The 24,788-nt window shown below is 44.2% G+C and overlaps 2 protein-coding genes across 2 annotated transcripts in view; both read left to right on the top strand.

The window, feature by feature from the left end:
- The window catches only part of RpL29 (ribosomal protein L29), a 505,950-nt gene that overhangs the window by 8,789 nt on the left and 472,373 nt on the right, over positions 1–24,788 (top strand). The window lies entirely within an intron of this gene.
- LOC144107600 (group XIIA secretory phospholipase A2-like) lies at positions 16,801–17,267 on the top strand. The gene has a single exon (XM_077640695.1). The coding sequence runs from the start codon at positions 16,807–16,809 to the stop codon at positions 17,263–17,265; it is 459 nt and encodes a 152-aa protein (XP_077496821.1). The 5' UTR covers positions 16,801–16,806; the 3' UTR covers positions 17,266–17,267.

The following is a 24,788-nucleotide window of genomic DNA, read 5'->3' as shown; positions in this document are numbered from 1 at the left end:
TATGAGAACAAAGAAATTCACAGTGAGCAGTGCTGTTTGGCACAAAAAGAAAAGTCTCATAGACAAATTTCAGGTAAAAGAAAAACTAAAAACTCAGAAATCACAAAAATACGCGTTATATACAGGAGTTACAGAGAAAACATCTAGGCTGTAGCTAAAAAGTGTTAGTGGTATTGAGACGTGTTAGAATAGACCTGAAAATTTTCTCAGACATAGCGCATCTTGTGTGGGATCACCTACATTTGTTTATATTTTTGTCTGTTAAGTGAAAGTGACAGATTCCGTTATGGGTATTTTTCCTCTATCTATTGTTCACTTGGGCTGTAATTAAAGAGAATCTCTTACAATCTGTAGCCTCACTCACCTTTTGTCGATTGCAAACGCGGTTAAAACATTGGACAATTCCTGGGCAATCTTTATGCATCTACTGCTGTCCTAACCGGGAAATATGGACCTAAAATTGAAATGCTACCCAAACCAAGACAATGTGTTCAGATGTATTGCAGTCGGAGTACCTTTGTTTTATGAATCACAAGTTGCAGTAAATCTCGTCTTGCGATGTCATTATCCTGAGTATTAAGAGTGCTGGTCAAAACCATGCCGCTGTCTGCTGACGTTCGAAATAAACAAGAAATGCATTTCGCGTAGTTTTGCTAACAAGAAATGCGTCTTCACCAGAGGATGCCTATTGAATACCATACCAAGTTTGTAGGGCCTTCGTAAGCAATGAACTTTTGAACTTTTCAACGTTTTAAATAAACTGCAGCACCTTTCGATAACGTTCGGCCTTTTTGAAACAAAGACAGGCATAGATTTAACCGTATATTTTTAGCACAATAGCTTCGTTGCTTATGCAAGCTGAAAGCGAACGTAGCTAAATATTCTCCTGGCCCTTATAACCTTAAAAACGTTAGAAGTTACCACTTATAATGATAAGTAAGAGGCGACAATTTGCACTTATTAAACCAAACGGGGTGGGGGGGGGGGGGGAGCAGGCAAAAAACGGCGAAAGCTGCGCGTGCAACTAAACGCTTTTCGAAAATGGTTCTTCGGAAAGACTCATCTCGCGATCACCGAAACGATAACGGAAGCTAAATGGCCTTTACGCACGCACGAACAAGAAAAGTAAATACAAAAATAGACGTTTCCAAGGCGACGTAATACCGGGCTTAACAAAGTAAGGGAGAATTCAGGCAAAAAATGCCCTGGGTCAATGTCCTACTTTCAACCGATCACGATAGCATTCTCGAAGACTAATGACCTCCTTCGAAATCTCATTTAGGGACAGTTAAGTGCTCTCTATACGTCGCCCGAGTGTCATTAAGACTCTTTCCTTATAGGAGGTCTTTCTTTGTGTGCTCGCTTGTTGCTTCTTTAGAATACCTAAATTTGCCGGTGGTTAAAAATGCACGAGATAGTTTGACTTCCTGCTGGAGATTTTCATTTTTCTTGCAAATTTTGTATTCTTATTGCACATAAATAACTTTCAGCTGTGGGCAGCGGCGAGAATGCTGTACGTTTTCTCGGGATATTTCCTTATGAGACCGTGATAATGGACTTTTTTGGTTCTGTTAGGGGAAACAAGGGTCGCGATGGCCGACAGACGGTTGTAAGATTAATTCCGCATGCTCAAACGCACCACCCTCGCTACCACCACCGCTGCCACCAGGTGTGAATGCCGTCAGGGGAAAAGAATGGTAGTGACTCTGCTTTTGAATCCATTCGTGAAAATTAAACCAACATACAAACCTATCTGAATAGCGCATAGAACTGTGCCTAAGCATTGCCTTTGTGACAAAGAACCATAGACTAAAAAACTTGCCGTCGCTTGCCATCTTTTGTTTTAACGCAATGCTTCTAGAGCACAGCTTATATTAGCCCTCAAAGGGTCGCAGCTCCTCATGTGATGGGTCTCAAGGAAAAAACTGCAGTGTATAGCTTAAGTGCAATCTGAAATTTCCTTGTACAGCTGTAATCCTCTTTAACGCAGCGTGATTTCTGTGACGGGATTAGGCGACTTGAATTTAAAGACACTTATTTCTGTACCATTTCTCTCTTTTTCCAACTCTTCTTTAGCTACTTTGTGGGCTTCAATAAATGCAAAATTGTTGTAGCTCTCTGTACACGATCCCGATGCCGATCGATGGACGACCTCTTCGAACGTGTTTACGCATCATATCCAACATTCAGTGCTTATGGTGCCCGGCTGCTGATCCTAAAGATGCGGGTTAGATCCCGACGTGCGGTCGCGTTTCGATGGAGGGAAATGCCAGAGGCCCGTGTACTGTGCGATGACAGTGCATCTTAAAGAACACCAGGGGGCCGAAATTATCCGAAACCCTCCACTACGGCGTCCCTCATAGCTTGAGTCGCTTTGGGACGTTAAACCCCATAAAACCATAAAACGTTGCATGTCTATCCGGCGGCGATCGAAGTTCCCGATCTTTGACAAAAACCAAAAAATCAATGGTTACTGACCGTTTTCTACAACTCTCCGCTCTACAAACTGGCCGGTGTTGAAGTGGCTTCTAACACCTGTGCCACACGGGCAAATTTAATGTCATTAAGTGCTTACTGTTTAAGTTTTAATGACATCCATGCGGTGCCGTACGCATAAATTTAATGGCATTATCCTTACTCGCCATTCGCAACCCTTCTTAGTTTGGCACAACTCATTCGCCCGGGCAATGCCTACTCTCGCCCCATTCCACACGCAGAAAAGCACACAACCTTCTTAGTGCCAACTTCATAACCAATAGTAAATGGTTAATTCATAACAATTCAGCCAGATGAGGCATCTCTACTGCATCTTTGATGCGAAGGGCGACATTTTTGCCAGAACTTCTGACAGATACTCTCGGCTGGTGTGCGGACATGCGAGTATATGGCCAGTATTTCGAATTGTCAAGCAAGAGCAGCGGTATTTTCTGCGAAATAATTTTTATATTTTATTTCAATAACATTCCCGAGATGCTGTGCACATTACCACTGTTTATATTTAGGTAAAATGTTTCACTGTCTTGCAAGCATTATCGTCATCGTGACTTTTGTATAATGACATTAAACGGGGACGGGCAGCACCAACTCCGAAAATAATGGCATTAACAAACTTAAGACCTTAACCATTTATGACCATATCTTGTGCGCGTGTGGCATAGGCATAGGTGAACGCAAATAAGAAATATTTAAACCGATGACTGAATCACGTAGAGAAAACATTACTTTTGGGCTGCAGTCCTTGAAATAAATTTCAAATTTATTGTTGTTTTTTTATAAACCGCAACTCTAGCACAATCGTGGCACAACTGAGCTCTTGTGGTTTGTACTTCTCTCTAAGTCTTTGAGTCTGCATTAAACCTTTGGTGCTTTGTGTCACCAACTAGCCCAAAACCTCACACTTTTGCGTTAGATTGCATCAAACGCTCTTTGCGGAATGAAGCAGTTGCTTCCTGTTCGTGTGTCATATCGACAGATGTCCCCATTTCGCCTGCAGTTCATTTTTTTTCTAATTTTGTGAGTGGCACTATGCATCGGAGAGTATTGAGAGATTTTTTTTTTTTGGTGTTCAATCCTCAGCAGAAAAAGATCGGAACATCAGGATTCTTCATCAGGTGGAATGGTGTCACTGTCCTCAGTTATATCCGTGTTTATTTAGTTATTTTATTTGGTTACATATATCTTTAGACGTTTATTTGTTTTTTGTTCCTACACGGTTGCGATCCAACCGAGCGTGACTATTGCTTTCGTACAGTACAGCGCAGTGCGCAATATGCCCTTAATATTTGTGCAGCAGTAAGCGTCCCATTCACGCAACTCGGACGGGAGCACATCAAGATAGAGCCGCTTTTTTTGTGCTGAGTCTCTAACCGAATATTTAGTTCCCGTTAATACCCTTAGGATTACTTTCGAACTGCCCTTTTTGCACCGTACTTTCTAGACCGTCATAAACGAATTCTCCCAAGAAAACTTTGTTACCGCTGCTGCAATATTATCGAGAGCAAGCTCGAGAAAAGTGCATCATTGAAGACGCTGGGATCTCGCTTCGTCTGTGCTACAGCTTCCATCGCTATCGATTGCAATTCGTGTTTGCGGTGCCGACCCCAACGCATGGTCAGAAAGGCTGCACCTTATCAGCAATACTAAATGCGGCCGGCGCCGGTTCCTGACTGTCCTGTTTAGTAGACAGATGAAGCCACTAGCCAGCTCGGCCGAGGTCGGTACATTATTAACGCGGCGACGGGAAACAGACCTATCTTCATTCAGTTAGGTATAGGTAGTAGCACAAAGAAGACCGGGTCCCGCGAGGCAGTCGACACTTCTGCTGCTCTGCCCGCCGCATCAGACTAGACTCGCAAAGGGTAAGATAACCACTGCGACAGCCTCTGTTCTGTGGAATGCGGGAGAGGTGAAGGTAGTCTTGCGAACTGTGGTCGCTCAAGAGAGACCGGGAACCCCTGTCGCAAAGGGCACTGTGTATTATCTGTTAGGTTAGCCATCTCCTGTCGGTATTGCTAGGATGCTAGGTTGGAAACCGATGAGGCCAAGGTCAGCAAGCGAGACGATTGTAACGCTGGGTAAATCGTGGTTCATCACTGCATGTCCCGTGGGGTTTCCTTTCCTACCGTGCTTTCAGTGGAAACGGCTTGTTTATTCTGCTAAAATTTTAGCATAACTTGCGTTAGGGCTTGTTTAGCGAAACGCGAAAAATTGCTTTGGTTTAGCTCTTGTTAAACCTGGAGTGACGCAAAAGCTACGGCTGGCCGAGTGGAACTCGCTCAGTCGGATTGAAAAGTCAGACGTTGTTGTTGTTTTTGTTACCCTCATACAATGGAAAAAACGCATGCAGTCGACATAGACTGACTTTGAAACACCCGGTATATAGAACGGCTGTCGCATGCAAAAAACGCATGCAGTCGACATAGACTGACGAAGCAGTGAGTCTTTCGCCGCTCCGTTTCACCTTCTTCACCTCCGTTTCGCTGGGCGTTCCTTCTTCATCTTCGTCCCTGAACATGGATTCTCTCTCTCCCCCTCTACAACTCTACACTCCCTTCCTCCTCACTCGGGTTCGCCGGCATGCTGCGCCGCCGGCAGCTGCTCCGCACCACGTGACCTACTACGTGACCAGCCACGGCGCCGCCATGCTGAAGGCTCGAAATGCTAGCGTAATGTAGCTATCGCTACAAAAGCAGAAAAAAAGAGAAAAGAAAAATTTCTGGAGCTTTACACATCGTCAAACCAGTAGCTGTTTGCACTGGTCCAGTCTGCTTCTTGGTGTTGTCCTATATGCTGCGTTAAAGCATTCACTACTGCCTACGTCTGAAGGAGCCATTTTGATTCTGATGATGACGGGGCCAACGCCTTCGCGACGTAACACAGGTTGCAGAAGGATGGCGAAAAGATTGTGAAGAAGTGCTGAATGAGTGGAGAGGGAGGCCCGTGTGTAGAAAAAAAAAGTTTCTATTTTTGGTGTATCGTTTCAACTCAGCATTCTAGTATGTATCTGCACGAACATTCCATAACAAAATGATGGCAGCTGTGCGTACTGAGAACCCGCCGCGGTGGCTCAGTGGTTAGGGCGCTCGACTACTGATCCGGAGTTCCCGGGTTCGAACCCGACCGCGGCGGCTGCGTTTTTATGTAGGAAAAACGCGAAGGCGCCCGTGTGCTGTGCGATGTCAGTGCACGTTAAAGATCCCCAGGTGGTCGAAATTATTCCGGAGCCCTCCACTACGGCACCTCTTCTTCCTTTCTTCTTTCACTCCCTCCTTTATCCCTGCCCTTACGGCGCGGTTCAGGTGTCCAAAAGATATATGAGACAGATACTGCGCCATTTCCTTTCCGCAAAAACCAATTATTATTATTATTATTATTATTATTATTATTATTATTATTATTATTATTATTATTATTATTATTACTGAGAACTGCAGTGTGCCAGTTCGTAACGTTTGCGAAATTTGAAATAGTAAATCTTTAAGGCAATGGCTGTAAGCCGGTCAGAAATTTCCAAATCAGTGTTCTTACTCTCATTTTATTGATACTACGTCCGGAACACTGCTTCAAGAAAAAAAAATGATGGGGAAGAGGAAATGGCGGCTCACGATTCACCCTTGCTGCCCTGTAAACATTGCGCTTATCCTTCTCATTCGCATGTGGGAGGTGCGGGGTTCGATCCCCAGTGCCGCCGGGTACCCGCCGTTGATTCAATGGGTACAAGCTTTCCCCAGGCCTGGTGCTCGGCTTATTTAGGGTGAAATGCTTGGGAAATGGGTCTCTGACCCCACCTTGAGAAAAAGAAAATACCTTGTGTCATGGTGCTCTTTGGCCATAGATGCCCTTGTGCAATAAAAATCCATAATCATCACCTTCTCATTCGGAGGCTTTATAAGCAGAAAAAACGCATGCAGTCGACATAGGAATTTAAAGTTATTTTAGTGTCATGTGTATCCGAACATGAGCTCGTCGCTGCCTTAATGTGATGGATCAAATACTTTAGGTTCAAGGTCACCAAGAAAAAAATAAAGGGCGACGAGCATATTGTTCTTCTTTTGCAACAAATTTCTCGAGATAAACATGTTAGAAGATATTAGGGTGGTTTTCTTTTTCGACGTCGTAGCAGGTCATCGGAAACATTCATAAAGAGCAGCCCCGCAATTTGAACGAAGCCTTAGGCTTGCAGTGTATATCGGGGCGCCCTTGCTTGGATGTTCAATATTAACGAGGCTTGTCAGCGCTAACTCTGCCAGCGAGTCACCAGCCGTGAGATTATCCCGCGCTTCATCGCGTATAAAATCTACGTGCTGCGCCTCCGCGCGTAGCCATGTTTTCGACGCTTTTCTTTTCGAAAAGGGGCTTTTGAGTGACGTCCGGTGTCCCACCAAAGCGTGAATTACTGCCTTGATTACCACGCAATGGCCTGGCGTTTCTGGTCGCCTTGCGGCAGTGAAAAAAAATTGGCAGTGGCTTAACTTGGCTAACCCTGGAATTCAGCGAAAAGCAAGCACGCTTGCTAAGCGTCTGAGGCTCATCCATGTCAGCTCGCCTCCACGCTCGCGACAGCCGTTCTCTATACCGGGTGTTTGAGCGAAAACTTTCTAAAATATTTCAAAAATAGGCTTTATTGCTAAAAATATGGCTTTTGCTGAATAGTATTACCAGTGTTGGCGGACACCAGAAGAGTCGTCAATCGTATTGAGTAGTAAGCTGGTTAACTAATTTTTAATAATGAACTTATTAATTAGTAGAGTTAGGCGCATAGTTGTAATTAGATATTTGTAGCCGGTCTTTAGTAATAGCCATATGAACATTTAGAATTTCGAAAACGCGATTGCCCTTGGCGCTGTGGTTCGACAATAATAATAATAATAATTCGTTTTTGGTGGAAAGGAAATGGCGCAGTATCTGTCTCATATATCGTTGGACACCTGAACCGCGCCGTAAGGGAAGGGATAAAGGAGGGAATGAAAGAAGAGAGGAACAAATAGGTCCGTAGTGGAGGGCTCCGGAATAATTTCGACCACCTGGGGATCTTTAACGTGCACTGACATCGCACAGCACACGGGCGCCTTAGCGTTTTTCCTCCATAAAATCGCAGCCGCCGCGGTCGGGTTCGAACCCGGGAACTCCGGATCAGTAGTCAAGCGCCCTAACCACTGAGCCACCGCGGCGGGGCTGCGGCTCGACAAAGTTTGGCTTTTTCGACTACTGATGTGCACTGGAGGGGTTGCTTTGCCTGCATGCTTTCGAAAGCGCATGTATTTTCGCACGACGTAGGCAAATTTTGGGGCTTTCATGGTGGTTCCATCACGGTTTACTCTTCGTGTCTAAAGCGGTCAATTCATTGTGTTGGTTCTACAATTTTCTACGTTCACACCGTGTAACACCACGGCCCTTTCTATATAAAACTTCCGGTCTAGCTCATTTCTCAGCGTTTCTGTCGTGGCAAAAAGGGAGAAAAAAAATTCTGAGGGCACCTGAGTTTGCTTACGTGCAGGAATGCGAAAGCATGGAACTTTCTACAACGCGGGATTTTTTTCCCACGACGGCAGTACGTGTTACATTTCATTTTTTTTCTATCTTATTTATTGTGTTTATTTTGATTTTTTCTATTTTAACTTTCATTTTATTTTTATTGTCTTTTAAATTCTTTGATTATTTTTACGTTAATTTGCCTTTCCTGTTTAATTTTTCTTTTTATGATAACTCATTTCCATTTTTGATTTTTTTTTCATTCCGTTTTCTTCATTGCTTTATTTACTTTAGTTTTGATGGCGTCTTTTAATTGACAGGTGAGGCGGACACTTTCTGCGAGCGGACACTCATGAGGCAAGTAAGGCTCTCACCTAACATTCCTTTTGCAGAGGAAGTTGTTCAGGAAGTACGAATATACGGTTTCGGATTGGCGCCACCTTCTAATATATGCAAAAACTACACGTTTTTTCGTAACTGATAAGCTGCTGCCGACGGATGGCGGGCTCTATGCGAAGATATTGATATCTGCCGCCGCGGGATTTTTGGAAGCAGCAAATATTTCTCTTGGTACCGATGGTTTCTTTTCGTTCCTTTTGTTATAGCCAAATAATAAAATGGTAACGTATGGTGAAAGCTTTTAAGGAGTGTTTATTTTCTGCGTGGTTATATTCATTTTCACAGTAGTAGACATAGTTGAATGTCGATAGCAGCAGTTACCATGTCAGAAATAAATGTACAAATGCATTAGGAATAAAAAATTTGAATAGGTTAAGAAATACACGTGCGGACAATCAAAAAAAATTACGAGACACTTTGGCAACTAGTGTTAAGAGGCGAAAGCCGACATTCTGTGACAATTTTCACTATTCCCTGACGACTTCCGGTCGATGTGACGCCATGGCGTGCCCGTGGCTATATTGATATCCAAATTATGTATCTTTCGGGGATGTTAAGTATTAATTACGCTTAATCACGCATTTTTCTGTCTACTTTGACACAAATCTGACGTTTTTCCGAACATTCTGTGACAATTTTCACTATGCCATGACGACTTCCGGTGAATGTGACGTCACATTCATCCTGTGGCTATATTGACGCCCACGCTATTTCGACGCAATTCTGACATTTTTGACTATAATTAGATAATTCCTCTACAGTCGTCAAACGTGGCATCTAGGTTCATTTTTTCCTCCTCTATCTGAAGCCACCATTGGTTTTCTCCGATCTTTTTTTAGTTCCCGAGTTAACATGTGTGACACCCTCTATTAACGGACGGACTACAGTATGAGCCATTATAGGCTTTCGCCTTAATATATAATAGACTGCAAAAGCAGTCTGCTACACCCAGCTACAACCTACTTCACTTCCTCGAATAGTAAAATTTTTTAAGGAAACCTTCTTAACGACAAAGATCGCCCTCTCTACCAGTGTGGCTTAGTCGTTTTATTGGATCTCATTTAAACCCAATGGTGTTTTTAAACTAGTGTATCCGCGTTTATGTACGTGATTAAATGGTCATGAGACATTCAAATCACTGGTATGATGAAATGTGACCGAGCCCTCTTTATGTCACACAAAATTAATCAATTGAGTTTATCCTTGAGTTCGATAAGCGCTCCACTACGGTGTCAATCTCCCCAAAAGCGTTCATTATGTGTTGCATAAATCAGGAAGGCAATTTTAGTGAAATATTCTTTTCAGAAACCTTCCTAAAAGCGCCCACTTTTGTTCCCTTATTTTTTCGTCTAGAGTAGCTGTAGTAAAAGAGCCCATTTCGCAGTAATGAACAGAATCGTGTCCCTTTCTTCGCCTAATTGCCTGCTGCTTAAGAGACTTGAATGAATATGTCCCAAGAATATAAATTCAATGTGAGGAAACGTGTACAAAAAGACAAAATTTGATTCCATTTTTGCTGAAGCTTAAAGTATGGACTCGATCATTAGCGAAATCCGCTTTCCTTCTTGAGCCCACCTGATTAGAACGTGGACTTCTGTAGCATAGACGGTGAGCTGAAATCCCTTATTCATGAGGATTGAAACATTTTTTGCAGTAATGGCCGCATGATGAATCAGCGACGCTAACTTGCAAGTGACAGATTGAGCGCACAGGCAGAGGTACAGCTTATGGATGAAGGAAGGATGCGGTGCTCCATAACAACGACAAGCAACGTTTTTATTTTATTATTGTGGTTTTGGGAGATGGAACCCATGGGTGGAGCGGTCCACAGGATTTAAGCAAGGGCACTTGCAAGCAACTAGTTTCTGCCGTAGAGAAAAAGCGAACAAGAAAAATTAGTTATCGGACCACTAATGAATATGTGCGAACTACAGGCGTCTCTCTCGCAATGTTGCACTTTGACGGCTGACGTCACTGTTTTGCTGTTAGACGTCACCACGATGCACACGCAATTAAAAATTAACAATAGGGTTACTGCACTCTCCTTTCATGCTGCCGAGCTGAGATGCTGCATGCATAGTCATTAACGAAGATGAGACGATACAAAAAGACCCGTACTCTGTATGCAGGAACTGTTATAACGCCAGGCCTATGCACATCTATAAGCGAACATGACCTAATAGTAAAGTTAGGTGCAACTTGTATCGGTGTATAGCAGCTCAATTCGCTTCACACTTCCTGCTGCTCCTGTCATGACGGGTGTTTAAAGCGCGGATTGACTAGATCGACACAAGCGGTTGTTAAATGAATCAAATACACTACTCTCCCAACTCACAGCTATGCTTTTTAGGACGTTTATATTTTTTAATATTGCAAACCTTTTTTTTTCGCTTGCATCATGTGTGAAAGTTTCTCCTAATGGCTCTCGCTTCGCCTTTGTCTGCTCTTTTTAGGTTGGATCTGCCTGCGCAAGACCCAGGTGTTGCCATTAGCATGAAAACTGGTGGAGCACGTAAGTGTCAACATTGACTTGTCTTGCGGTTCATCTTCTGATAGTATACAAACTCTCGTATGCTTAGTGACAGTGACATATAAGGGCTAGGTTGGCCCGGTTTTTAACCTATGAGCTATAAATTAAAAGCGATCAAAACCTTACGCGCCCGCGAAGCAATATGTGACCTGTAGTCAAGTCGTCGTGCTATTCGTATTCGGGCTACAACGTCTTACCATCCAACTTACCATCCCAGTCGCGCACAGCAAAGGCAATAGCTTTTCCTGCATCTCTATGCCGAAGAATGCGTTTCATTCGATGAACAACTAACGATTTAAATGCATAGGATGACGATTTTGATAGTTGTTTCTGTTTTGTTGTCGTTGATGATGAATCTATCATTGAATAATAACCTGCATTTTCGCTATTATCAGCTTCCTTTAGTTGGCCCGTCAATCTAGTCGAAGTGGCATTACGAAATTGTAAAAATGTCAGAGAGATCAAAGAAAACGATTTTCACGGAGACATTAAATACAGCACCCAAAGTTCATTTCTGCTATTTATTATGAGGCTTCGAGCAGTTGGCATTTTAAGAGAACTTTATGTGGGTAATCTGAGAAAGAAATATTACGAATCGGCTCTTAAATTCCACTGCATCAAAATCATCGATATTGGGCATCATCGTCGGCAATCTGAAGTAAAGACGCCAAAGGTTATACTTGACAAGCAGAACAGTGCTAGCTTAATTTCGATTAACCCCTGCTTCGAAAGCGCTCCGAACAAAGATCTTACGGAATTTTTTTTTCTTTTAAATTGAAAATTAAAATTTCTTTTCTTGAAACGCCAAAGCTCATTGACCTCAAGCGTTATTAATCATTTTTGATGGGTAGAACTGCCATTTTGTACTGCGTTCATCTTCCTCTTAGAAGCACACCGTGCTTTACCGATGGAAAGAGTGCATTAAAAAAAACACAAATAAAGCCGAACGACAAGCCAGTGGTACAGATTGAAAGCCGGTCCGGAGTAACTCGGGGTTCGCGGTAATATTTTCTGTTTCCATTGGCAGCCTCTCACGCGGAGGAAATTCATTTTTTTTCCGTCTTGTCGGAGCCGCATATATCGAATACTACGAACCTTTCTGGAGATGGACGAACGATGCTGCATGTGTGACGAGCGCCTGGTCCCGAGCGTGACCTTGGGTTCAAAGTTCGATACCATGTTGCAGGCACATGCCGCTAAATAATGTCTGTTAGGTGCCTTCGTAAAAGGCTTACTTGACGAACATAGCTATGTTTATTTCTTGTCGAACACCTACGCCCTTTAGTGTTAAATTGTTTTTTTCTCCGTACGGGCTCACAATGTTTTAAAGTTTATATAAAAAAAAATGTTGAGGAAGTTAAGAAGAAACTACAAAACAAATAAGCGAGAAAGAAAACAATTTTCGAATCCCACTGAGATTTGTCGCAACACAGGTCTTGACTCTCGGTTGTGTTTCGGCAAGTTCTTGATGTGCATGTGTGTATTAGCATTTCTTTTCTGTCCACATCGCCATTCAGCATAATCCCCTTTGTCTGCTCTTTTCATTACCCACAGCAGTCTAACAGAATAGACAATGATATCTTAGGCAAAATATCTCGCCATATATCTGTAAATAAACTTCTATATCTCTCTAAACGCTCGCAAACAAATGGCAGTTATTCGTTAATACTATTGCGCTCATGACCGAACTCTGCTTTTCAGAAACACGAAACTACTTCGCTTAAAACAGACCGACAGCGAAGACAAAATTGCCGTTGGATACAAGGTTAACTCCATTCATGAACTCTAGTGTAAAGAGTTTAAAGTAGGCCGTTAGCGCTGTAGTGTGGCGTTGCTAGCCTTGACGCCGCATACTTTCGTAACAGCCGAAAGGGCACAAAAACACAGAAAGTAAACACGAGACCCGACGCAAAACAGGTCCCTTTCAGCCCCTTGCTAGCTTCCATATCATCCTGTCATCCAGCCCCTTGCTATCATCCAGGCAATATTCAGCTGCTTGCGGTAACCGTTATTGTCTTGTAAGCTTAGAAACATCACAGTTGAAACAAATGTGATGTAGCTTTTTGGTTACGCTTGTTATTAATTAGGGTACTTTTGCCTGCAGCAATGCCCTTTCCCATTTCCTTTCTCCTCTTCGCCTTTCTATTTATATTCATTTACGCTCAAATTTCGCCTTATTCGTAGTCTGGTGTCATTATCATAGACATTTTTCTCGCTGTTTATGTTGTCAGCCTCCAAGATACGTCGTTTCTATTCTGAGTTGTGCCTCCGGCCGTTCGCGACCGTAAGTCCCCCTCAATGCCAGCCCCAACACAGGCTGCGTGTTAATGAATTAGTCCAATATTCCCCTGACGAGACCGAGACGCGGCGAAGCAGCGCCAGAACCAGACGAATGCATTGGCTATGATGAAGCGCGGCAGAGGCGGACGGGTGGTGAAAAACTCTCATGGCGTCTAACACTCTGCCGACACCACACACAGAGGAAAGAACGTTCTAATCGTGATCCTGCCTCTCTGCTTCAAACAGAGAGGGAGGAGGAGGAACTCAGACGCACATGAGTGGCAGCCGGTGGGCCGTATGCGCTTTCGTCTGCGCATATGGCATACGGTCAAGCCATGCCAGCCGCGCGGCGAGTGTGACGCACGTTAACCCAATAACGGCTGATCCACCGGTGCGCCAAGAGAACTTTTTTCTCGGCCTGGGGACCCGGTTTCGTGTCTCGTCGCGAGCGGCGTAATTCTCTCCGCAATATTCCATTAGTGAGAACGTGCGCAATTGGCGGCGGCCGTGTTCTCGAGCACTGCAAGGCGGGAGGTAAGCAAGATTGATCAAGGCTTCGTCTCCGAGTGGAAACGGAAGAAAAAGCAAAAGTAAAGATTGAGGAGCTGTTTAATGAATGTTGACAGATTAGTTACCGAATGCGTGCTCAAGGAAAAGGAGGAATCGAATGCGGGCTGGGGATCAATGACACACGACGCGTTGAACGTTGCATTCTCCTCCCCCTCCTTTCCCCTGCAGCCGCAAGCTCTCTCCTCACGTTTTGTGCAACTCTAAACTCCTCGCGATGCTGAAATTTGGGGACAGGGTGGTTTCGTCATGCTCGCTTTTAATTCGAAAAGGGAATTTTAAGCCCTATGTACGCCTCCTGCGGCAAGGCTTCCTTCCTCTGGCGATTCATGAAATAAAGTGTGTTTGGCGCAACTGGTGACTAGAGGTAGTGAAAGTTTGAAAAGAAAATCAGTTTAAGCGGACAGATCCGATCAACAAAAGATGAAAAAGAAAGAAAACAACCTGGTCGCGTGATCTATTCTTACTATCCGTTTGGTATATTGGCACTCGGTTGTATTAATGCAATCCAGACCTTTTGATTTGGACGATTTCTTGGGACGTAGATGTCTCGTTTCAAGACCTTTTCGGAAGAAAATATTTTAGGCAGCGTACAGTCGGTGAATCGTGGAATATTTGACGCTGCAACTAAGAGGCGTCTAGGCGACCTTCATCTGAACAACGGACCAGAATTAATGCACAAAGTTCAAAGCTTACGCGCATTATTAAATCTTGTTAATCACAGGTTCGTCAACTGTGTTATGCGGTCGGTCTTTTTGGTGCACCTTTTCCACTCCACCTATTCATTAATCCAATTCATGTATTGCTCGTTCACCTTTGTGTATTCGGTCACATTGTCTTCCCACCTGTTCCTGGGCCGTCCTTTCGGCCTATTCCCATACGGCCCGCCACGGTGGCTTCCTTGTTATGGCTGCTGACCAGAAATACGCGGGTTCGATCTCGGCCGCTGCGGTCGAATTTCCATGGAGGCGAAATTCTAGAGGCCCTTGTACTGTGCGATGTCAGTGCGCGATAGAAAAAAAACCGCAGCTGGTCGAAATTTCCGGAGCCCTTCACTACGGCGTCCCACATATCTTGAGTCGCTTTGGGACGTTAAACCCTATAAACCAAACCAAACCATCTTCCCGTACGCTTCGAATTTCATCAGCGTCATTGCAGTGTATCACTCCTCTCTCCCCATTACACGTCCAAACTGTCGCTGCCTTCCTTCTAAGATGTTTGACGATTCAGCTCCTGGACCGCTAGCGGCGAAACATGGGTCCGTAGAGCAAGAACACGTAAGACATTCATCCCATTTAGCAACGCAGAAACGAGCGTCAATCTGGATGCTGTCCCTTTCGCCAATATTTGCAAGCACAAAATAGAATGATTGACCATTTTTCGCCTATTTTTTTCTTTCGGTGTCAGCGGCGGTGCATTCGAGGAGAAAGCTCTTTCTGTGAATTATGTCTTAAGATTCTTCCTTTGTTAGGTAGCACCTCCCAGACACCTGTGAAATTTAATGTGTGCTGAAATATGGTAAAAACATCGTTTCTTTTTCAAGTTTTCAAGAAAGAGTTTTTCGGGGAGTGTGTGCCTGCAGTTTTTTATTTTCTCTGCTTGTTATGAATCCTGGAGTACGTTGTCCGTATAACTCCCTTCGGTTCCCAGTGCCGATAAAGAGAGCTGTCTTTGCATTTTAGAACCTTTTTTTAGAGGTAGTTCTATAAGGTTAACAGAGGCCTTTCTCCATAATAAGCGAAATCGATGTCGCATGTCGCCACGAAAAATTCCTAGGATTACATGCCGGCCACTATGAACGTTATTCTTCTAACTGAAAGAAAGGGACCTAACTCGAGAATGCACCTTGTGTAATCAGGTGACCTAATTTTACCCAACTCTTCTGTACCTTCAAATGAAGGATCATTCTTTGGTACAGTGGCATGGGACGCGGGGTTGAGCTTCACGAAGCTCCATATGGGATGCGGAGGCTGTATACAAAGGCTTTGAATTAATTAGACCCTATGGTGTTCATTACCATGCATCCGGTCGTATCCTATATCGAAAATCTCGCCTCAACCGAGATGCGGCTGAAGTGGGAAAAATCCGATCCCGTGACTTTGGGCTCTGCACTCTGCAGCCGTAATCCGACACTACTGGGACATTATGTCGGGTTTCTCAACCATGTAATGAAGTGGGCCTATGATAATTAGGGCCCAAAAAATCTGCGAAAGCGTCCACCAGCAAATATTGGCGTGTGTCACAATGATCTAATGACTCAGTGCCCGGATTTGCAATCGCAGTTCTTTTTCAAATGATTTTAAAGTTTTGTTTTTCAAATTTCTTTCAAATGTTTTGGAAAAAAATGTTTATTCTAATGAACTAATCAAATAGTGCCAATGTGAAAACAACCAATTAGACATGCCACCTGTGGGATTCAGTCTTTATTGAGGGAAGGTAGCTGTACGTGTGCATTATAGTTTATCATGTTGTACAGCCATGCTCATTATAAAAAATCAACAGTTTTGGTATAGTCATCACGGCAGAAGCACAATAGCAAGTCAACTCAAAATACGACTGCGTTCTCTTTGAACGTGGACTGTGTCACCGCAAAAAGGCTGGTGCAGTAACATAAGCCACCATTTTAGCAAACAAAGAGGGCTGGCTGATACCCTTCAGCAAGCGATACTGGAATAGTGCGCAGAAATCCAGAGTTATAAATTGAGATCGGGAGTCATCGCATAAGAGAACTCACCGATAGCTGCAACACCGGAGAGTTACAAGGCGATCATCTCGAAGACGACATCCTGGGAGACAAGGGCAAACAAGGCCAGGTTCACACCACGACAAGCAGGAAATCGGCATTACGGCAAATATTCCGTATTCGCAATGTCATCACGCTGAAAGTCTCATATAAGGAGAAACCTAATGACGCTATAGCAGACGACGAAGAAGACGGGGCTATGTGGTTAAGCTTGCGCGAGCTCATAAGCCGAGGAGTGAACGACAAAGAAGAAGAAGAAGAATCCATAGAATCGAAGAAGCCTTCCTTCCTTCTTCCTTCCTTCCAAGAAGCCGCCATGTCGTCCTTCGACGCCGCACTGTTCAGCGGAGTTCTGCTGATCACTGCCATGGTCCCGTCGACAAGCACAGCCCACCCTGGCGGCGGAGTCCTCGACTGCCGATTCCAGTGTCCTGGCTCTCTGAAGCCTTCACCGCGGCCGCTGCACCGGAGGTCTTCCAATGGCTGCGGCACTGAGGCCTTCCGGCTGCCGGCCTCCGCGCTGCCGCACCCAGACTTCGAGGCGTGCTGCAACGAGCACGACCTGTGCTATGACACCTGCCTGGCGGACAAGGCGCAGTGTGACACGTCCTTCGATGCGTGCATGGCGAACATCTGTGACACCAAGGTGTCCTCCAAGGACTCGTGCCTCTCGACGGCGGGCCTCTTCACTACCATGACCAAGAACTTGGGCTGCGAGGCCTTCCTTGAGTCCCAGAAGCAGGCGTGCGTCTGCAGGGCCGAAGACGAACTGTAGCAATTTGATGTGTGCGCCGTCTTCACTGAAATTAAAGATATGCTGATGTGCTCTGGTCAAGCTGTTTTCTTGGTGCATCAGTCTGAGTGCACGACTGCATTCAGACTTTCTTGGCTTTGGGAACTCGGGTTTGTGGGACGTATTCGACGTGAGTGAGGTTTTGTTGCCTTGTCTTGAGGGCACGCGAAAGAACTGAGAGTTCATCGCGAGGTTCAGGAGTCTGGCCAGTGTATCGGTGCATTTTCCAATGTCGATGTCGCACTTTAATATGATCTCATTCAACCCAAACTGGCTATCTTCCACTCGCATAATTTTGAAGAAGGTGACTCCTTAAAGGACCGCAAAGCATGGTAATAATAAAAATAATAGGATGTGAGTGTATTAAACGTTTAATACAAAATCATCAATTGTAAGCATAAAATAACAAATTATTATGATGTCTGCAGGCTCTCATCGAATATAGAAACAAAAGGATTCTGCATAATGCTCAATCTTTTGTAGACATTGATAAGAACATAGATATAAACGTCGGTACAGGTGATATGCGAGTCGCGAGTACGAGGATGTTGAAATTACCAGGGTAAATCCGCAGTTATCTTCTTTTGATTAACTGCATTCGGTAGACAAAAAACGTTCTGTAATGGCACCCTACCAGAGTAAGCTCTTTTGGATAGGCACAGTATCCGCAACCGCTGTACGCAGACAAAGCGGTTTCTTTGCCCACTGTCAGTGACTGATGCCAGGCTGGGTAGAGCATGAAAGCGCCGAAAGACTGTTTATCCGGACGGAGGCGACTGTGAGCGCGAGCAAAGACTTCCCACGGGTCTCTTTCGAAGAATTGTCTCTCGAGCTGATCACACGTGGAGGCAAAGTTATTTTATACGCAAAATGTTTCGACCTCCAGGTGAACTGCTACATACAGAGGCGCAATATGGCTTGCTGTTCCACTGTTCCATCGCACATTTTCGCTCCTCTCGAGTCGAAGTCTCGCTACGCGATCATCCTATTTGTCCCACCATTCGGCACTGTCTCACTCAGGTCGGTACTCTAGTTTCTCGCGTCAACACTTCTGTCCCTACAAAGCTCCAGGCAGCGGAAATTCTAGGGGGCACCTGAACACAAGTAAGAATGCGTAGTGGTCTGGTGCGTAGTGACGCAACGTTGAAGCGGCAGGCCAGCCTTGTTACCAAGCGCACATGTCCCTGGCAAGAGACGACATGGCGCGTGACTGGACAGCGGAGAAAGAAGCCTGCACTTTGTGCACAATTTAAGCTGGCTTAGATACAGCAGTGCGACTATAGTGGATAACAGATTGTTTGCTTTGCGCTCGTGATTAGTCGTTAACGCACCCGGCTCCCTCGGTGAAGTGGTCCACCGAAGTGGGCTTGATTCCAACAGACACCATACTTTAAGAGGGAGAGCTGTTTATGGGATACCTTGGGCCACCCATTACTTGTAGCTCACCTCGTTGCTAAAAAGAAAACAATGTTGGGAGAAAAACGGGGCTTTTTCATAGTGAAGATGGAGAATAATTTATTCGCATTGGCGATCTACCCATGAACGCTGAATAAGGACTCCTGCATCTCCTTCTGTTAACACAATAAAGTTTCGCTATCCGGTATGGAACACTGAAGTAAACATTGCCCGTCACTTCCATCCGGCGAGTACTTTCGTGCTGCCGTTCCGCCACATGAACCCGACAGGCCGGGGTACCTTGATGTGAGGCAATCTGAACAATAAAACAGTGCACGTACATGTGCTTTAAAACAGGCTTACTAAGGTTTTTTTTTGTATTTACTGACCCCGGCAAGCAGTTAAAAATCCGCGTAAACCTGAATCATTACAGCCACGTCTCTGGATCGCATAGGCTCAGTTTTTTGTTAACCGAAAATAAGAATTGCTTGGTCTTCAAGCAATCTCTGCGGATCCCTGAGACTCGGCTCAAGTACCAATTATGAAACTCAGTTTTCTGAGTAATAATTCGTCTTTTGCTGCCGGAACGAATTAGCAAACTCAAAAAGGTTGATGTAATTGATTATTGTGGATAACAAAAAACGGATGAAGCTTTCTTCACTGTCTCTTAAATAGGAATGGTATTCATGCCACTAAGTTGCGCGCAGGTGCTTACCGTATTTTGTGAAATACTGCCTATGGAAACTGTCGTTAAATGTTGCAGGCTTTTTTTTTCCACAATATTACCAGAATCGTGACAGCTAGGCAAGAATAACGATCGACTTTTCTCAAGGACGTGTCATTCAATAATGGTATAGACCTTTTTATTGCCCCTGTAAAGCGTGCTGTGTTGAACAAATTTAATTACTGAGAGAAAGTTAACAAACAACAACGGAAAATTTTTTATTTAAACTTTCGAACCAATTTTTTCCCTGTTCTGCACTGTAAAAATGAAAGCAAAGCGCTTAGCACCCAAAATTAGAGGAGGTACAAGCACTAGATATTTTTCTTTTTCTCATTACTATGGTATAATAATAATAATTGGATTACTATGGTATCGAAAGAATATATAGTATTTTTATCGTTAATAGCATCTAAGAGAGAAAAACTACACGGCTGATCACTAATGTGTCATATTTTGTATTAAAGTAGTTGACGGGGCAGTTGGCAAGTGTTGAAAAGATAATTGTTTCAAAAATTATGCAGCGGAGCGATTGGCAGTAATAAATGCATTGTATGAAATGTCGGCTAATGGATAATAGTGTGGAAGGGGCGAGGAATCTAATCACGCTCGTAACCCGCATTTTTTTCCTGGAAATGAAATAAACAAATGAACCGGGACATTGGATGTCATTACTTTTTGACAGATCACTGTAGAATAAGACACGACAAGTGGGAAACAGCCCACACAGTCTAACGATAGCGTAATAGCTTACATCGTTTCGCGGATCTCCCAATTTCGTGTTTTATGACTTTTATATGTGGCGGAGGAAGTTGAAAACCTTTCAAGCATACAGCTTTTCGGAACAGTTCGAAAAAATTGAGCAACTTTGCGTTATCTAGACGAGGCACGCTATCAAATTGGAAAACGTCGCAAGCTTTATCTTTTGTCCTCCTAAAAGTGATGAATGATCTCCACTGGAAAGAATGTCTCTAGTAACGCTTCCGGCAGAGTTAGTAAGAAACTGACGTCACCCGTTTCGCAAGCTGATTGAAATTCACCATGAGATCCATTCCTAGTAAAGAGTTTAGTATACTGTCTTTGCCACTCACTGCTATATCACAGTGCCGCGTTCATTACAGATTCAATTAGGCATTCTGTGTTGTCAATAGTTTAAGAAAATCAGCGCTTCACAGCAAGAGAAAGACGGAGGAAAAAAAAGGAACAAGCATTGCATTTCTCATGCAGCCGTTCTTTTTCTTTGAAATAGCTAATGCTGTGAAGGGGTAATCTTTTTTTTTTACAGAATAAACCACCAATTAGCTTCGCTTCTCACTTTGACTGTATAGTCGAGTTGCTTAATAATTAACAATTAGCGTACGTGCTGTTTTTCAAAAGTAATGAAAGCGTGCTGTTTAAACGTAGCAGCGGCAATTTCTTCGCCAACATGAGTCTTTCACTAATGTGAAAGGAAAACGCCACATTTTTTTCTCGCTTACTGGTATTTTTTTTCCAAAGGGGGAAAACAAGCACGATATAGAAAAGATCACTGCGTATTGTGATCAAATTGAAAAGAGCATATTTGCTGAAAACAGCTTCTCTGTTGCGTCAGCTCTACCTGCCTGTGCGACGACATGCCGGTGAAAGATGCGCTTACACGCTTGTCAAATTTAACAGGACCTACCGATTGCCGTGACTTCCCATTGCCGGAGATAACCGTTGTGTTTCATTACTTTTCTTTGTTCGTTTATGGAACGCCATTTTTGAAGCCCCAACTGGCATCCCCTTTGGATAACGGTAATCCAGTTGGCAAATTACCACGGGCTGTCTGTGTCCAGTGCAGAAAATGGCCAAGGCAACCAAGAACAGTGAACGCCTCAGTCTTTAGATCTTTTTTCTGTCAAAGCTCCCCAACTCCGGATGCCTGTGTCGAGCCATTGTTTCAGTAAGAGGACCCTGGCAATGGGCCCTAGGCAAGTTCCGCCAGCAGTCGTTGTCCATTTTGCCTATGCAGGAACCCTTTATCGTTAAAAGTGCACTGGAATTGTCTCAAGTCTGCGCACAGAACTGCCTCCCGGAGGCTGACGTATTTTTTCATCAAAGTCAAAGTTTTCTATCGCTGCTTGCTTGAAGAAAACTTTGCCAAGTCGTAGGAGGCACAATCTATGATTATGCCGCGACGTGTTTCCAGAACCCATCTGGCGTTAGCATGAGCAGCGTCCTTGCAGCACTTTCCTGCTTCCTGATGACGAGAATTCTCAGGTTCGAAAATTGATTTTACATTAAAGAAATATGAAATTTACATTTGCGTCCGCCTAGTTCTTCTGCTCGGCCATATCTAGCTGGCCTAATATGACAGTCAGTTTTGAGGTGCACTAGTAGTGGCTTTGGCGTGATAAAATCTTTTCGCTGCATGTTAGCAATGCCCAAGGACACTGGCAACATTGAGTGGATGAACTAGTCGCCTTCTTAGAAGCCCATCCTGTCACGTTCCGGTTTGCGAAGGAACTGCAAAATGAACGGTAGGTACGTTTTCTGAATATGGTAGTCCTCATTATCAGGGATCATCTATGCTGGCGCCACGAGCCCCGAGCACCTAAAATTTTTCTTCCCTTCACGTGCGCGCAGTCTAATGTCGTCAAACTAAATATTGATTTAGGAGCCCTGAAGAATGCCATCGCAAGGTCGTGCCACCACAAGGTTCAGGCAAGTTTACATGCACACATGAAGCGTCAGAAGTCGGCTGGCTTTCCAGAGTTAATTTTGCTTAGTGTTGAGGCGGCTTGCAACACTGTGATCCGCATAGTAAAACATAGGCGTAAGCTCACTGTTGTGCCCTATATACATAAATTATGTTACAAAGTTGAAGCACATAGCTCGCACGGTCGGTATAGGTGTGATATTTTCCCCTACATGCAAGCTGCAGCCTTTGGGCAGACAGATCAACTTTTCAGTGCCTCGCATGGAGGTGTGTCGCCACAGAGACATTAAAAGCGTTCTGTTGTCTGCCCCGCGCACGTCGGTTTAGAGGCGTCGTTTTCCTGTGGGGCCTCATGTTTGTCCGACAGGCGATGCACTACTGATCGCCTCAGAAAACACGCTTCGTCTCTGGATGCCGCTGTCCTCAGCAGCAACCAGGCGCGTCACTGTAGCACAGTCTGCGAAGAGTGTTCCCTATTATTCGGATGCTGTTACATCCTCAAGCATTACTCCGATTAACGAATGAGGGAAATATTTTAAGTCTGTATAATCGCAAGCAACGCGTAGCAAACCTTCAGTTTCTGTTAACACGGGATGGCGTATGTTATTTGATAATTCCTGTTCTTTGGTGATGTTGTCATTGTGTTTCTTGTGCACGTGCTTTCGTCACGAGTATTTATACGCTTAGGCAATAAATACATTAGTTGCTGGTCAGCGCTCGTATGTGTTAGTTAAATGCCCTGTCTCAGATTTTCGCTGTTTTGTTTCACAGTGTGAATCTGTCATTACATACTTAAAAATAAACAGCTTGAAAAATGGGCGTGTACTTTTGAATTTCTGTACCTGTCGGTTTTCTATTATTCGTAAGTTCGCATTCTAATTTCAAGCTCTTCTATCCAGTAAAGCAGCTGTATGAATGTATTTGCATAGTAGACCCATGACTAGCATACGGAGAAGCGTGCAGACAATATCGAGCACACCTGTATAGTTACAATTTCAGGAAGGGAAAAAGATATTGAATTTGGAAGGTTCTTATCTAATCGGATAATATCAAGTTTCGCAATATGAGTTTCTCTTCCAAGCAAACTACTTTCGACCAGATTTGAGCAGCAGCGCTAAATAAAAGTAACAGCAAAAGCAAACTGCGCAAACGAATAAAATATGCGCGCTGACGACTAGTGAAATGCGAAGGGCATTGTCGGTTAGCTGCGCGTGTAACAATCACTTCCACCATATATTACAGATTTTGAGCTGTAAGGCAGGCAATTATTCTCGAAGAAATTCCTTGTACCTAATTAGGAAAGAAATGGCAGAAAAGACAATGAGGCCTAAAATTTAGGACTTGAATGAAGCCAATTGCAAAATTGATTGAAAGCCACACTGTGATTTGTTTTGTGTGTTAGCGCTGAAAGGCTTCGAAGCTAGAAATAAGGCTTCCTAAATAATATTTTGTACCGAACAAAGAAACACTACATAGACTCTTCCACACAACGCACATAACGCTATACGGGATTCGCTAAGCGATGAAATGGCGACATGTAAGCCTTTCCAATGTAGAGCATCTCTGCTGGGCGTGCAGCTAAGCGAGAAAAATTTCACAAAAAGATTGGTTTGGTTTATGGGGGTTTAACGTCCCAAAGCGACTCAGGCTATGAGAGACGCCGTAGTGAAGGGCTCCGGAAATTTCGGCCACCTGGTGTTCTTTAACGTGCACTGACATCGCACAGCACACGGGCCTCTAGAATTTCGCCTCCATCGAAATTCGACCACCGCGGCAGGGATCGAACCCGCGTCTTTCGGGCCAGCAGCCGAGCGCCATAACCACTTAGCCACCGCGGCGGATTTTCACAAAAAGATAACGACGAGAACATTTTGTCCCCTTCTATTCTCAAGCCGATCTGAAAAGCGTGAGAAGTGTGGATGAAACGCCAGCGATGCAAAGATGCTGTAAAAAGCGTTCAAGGTTGCCGAAGTAATAGCATTCCACGCCATGCGAAAAGAGAACTCAGCTGGGGGAGGATATCAAAATTCGCTTGCTTGCCGGAAATGATTGATTGTTGGCAAGGCTGCCCATTGTTGTAGTGTGCTCTCTTTCTCAGTGTCGGTTCGTATTATTAACGCAAGAATGCGCGCAGCGGATGCGTTTATGTGCGGTAATTTTTCCTTCCTCATCTTTACGAAAACCATGAGATGGCCTCTCTATCTTTCCGTGGCCTTGTTTCTCGGTGGCAGTCTTCAGTCTTCTCTTACAGAGAAGACGCCGAACATTCATTCCTTCCGCCCTATCCCCGTCGTCTCAAGCTTCCCGCGTCCTATCCTGTATTGCTCCCTTTGCGATCTTGCCAGACATTGTCCCGAAGTGTTGTGCAAGTGTCCTTGGAAAAAGAAAAAAAAACAATCATGGAAGAAAATCTCAGTACCTTTAAAGTAAAATACGAAGTTAAATAATGAGTTTTTCATCTTAATCGCGGAGGATTACCGGTGATCGTTTCTCGGCCCGTGTTATGACGAGCAACCAGCCCATGGAAAAAGCCAGGTGAAGCCCACTCTGTAGGCAAGTGGTCAATTCGTAAATGAAGCAACGCTGTACTGAGCGAAGGTCCATGCTCTTAAAACCACGTTAACTGGTAGGTAGTTGGTAGTACCAAACGAAAATAGTCGACTCAGAAGCAACTGATAAGTGCTTTTACATGTTCTGCTTCATTGCTTT

Source organism: Amblyomma americanum, chromosome 10 (assembly GCF_052857255.1).
Source record: "Amblyomma americanum isolate KBUSLIRL-KWMA chromosome 10, ASM5285725v1, whole genome shotgun sequence".
Taxonomy (NCBI): domain Eukaryota; kingdom Metazoa; phylum Arthropoda; class Arachnida; order Ixodida; family Ixodidae; genus Amblyomma; species Amblyomma americanum.
The sequence above is the reverse complement of the archived record's forward strand: the minus strand, read 5'-3'. Positions and strand labels throughout refer to the sequence as shown.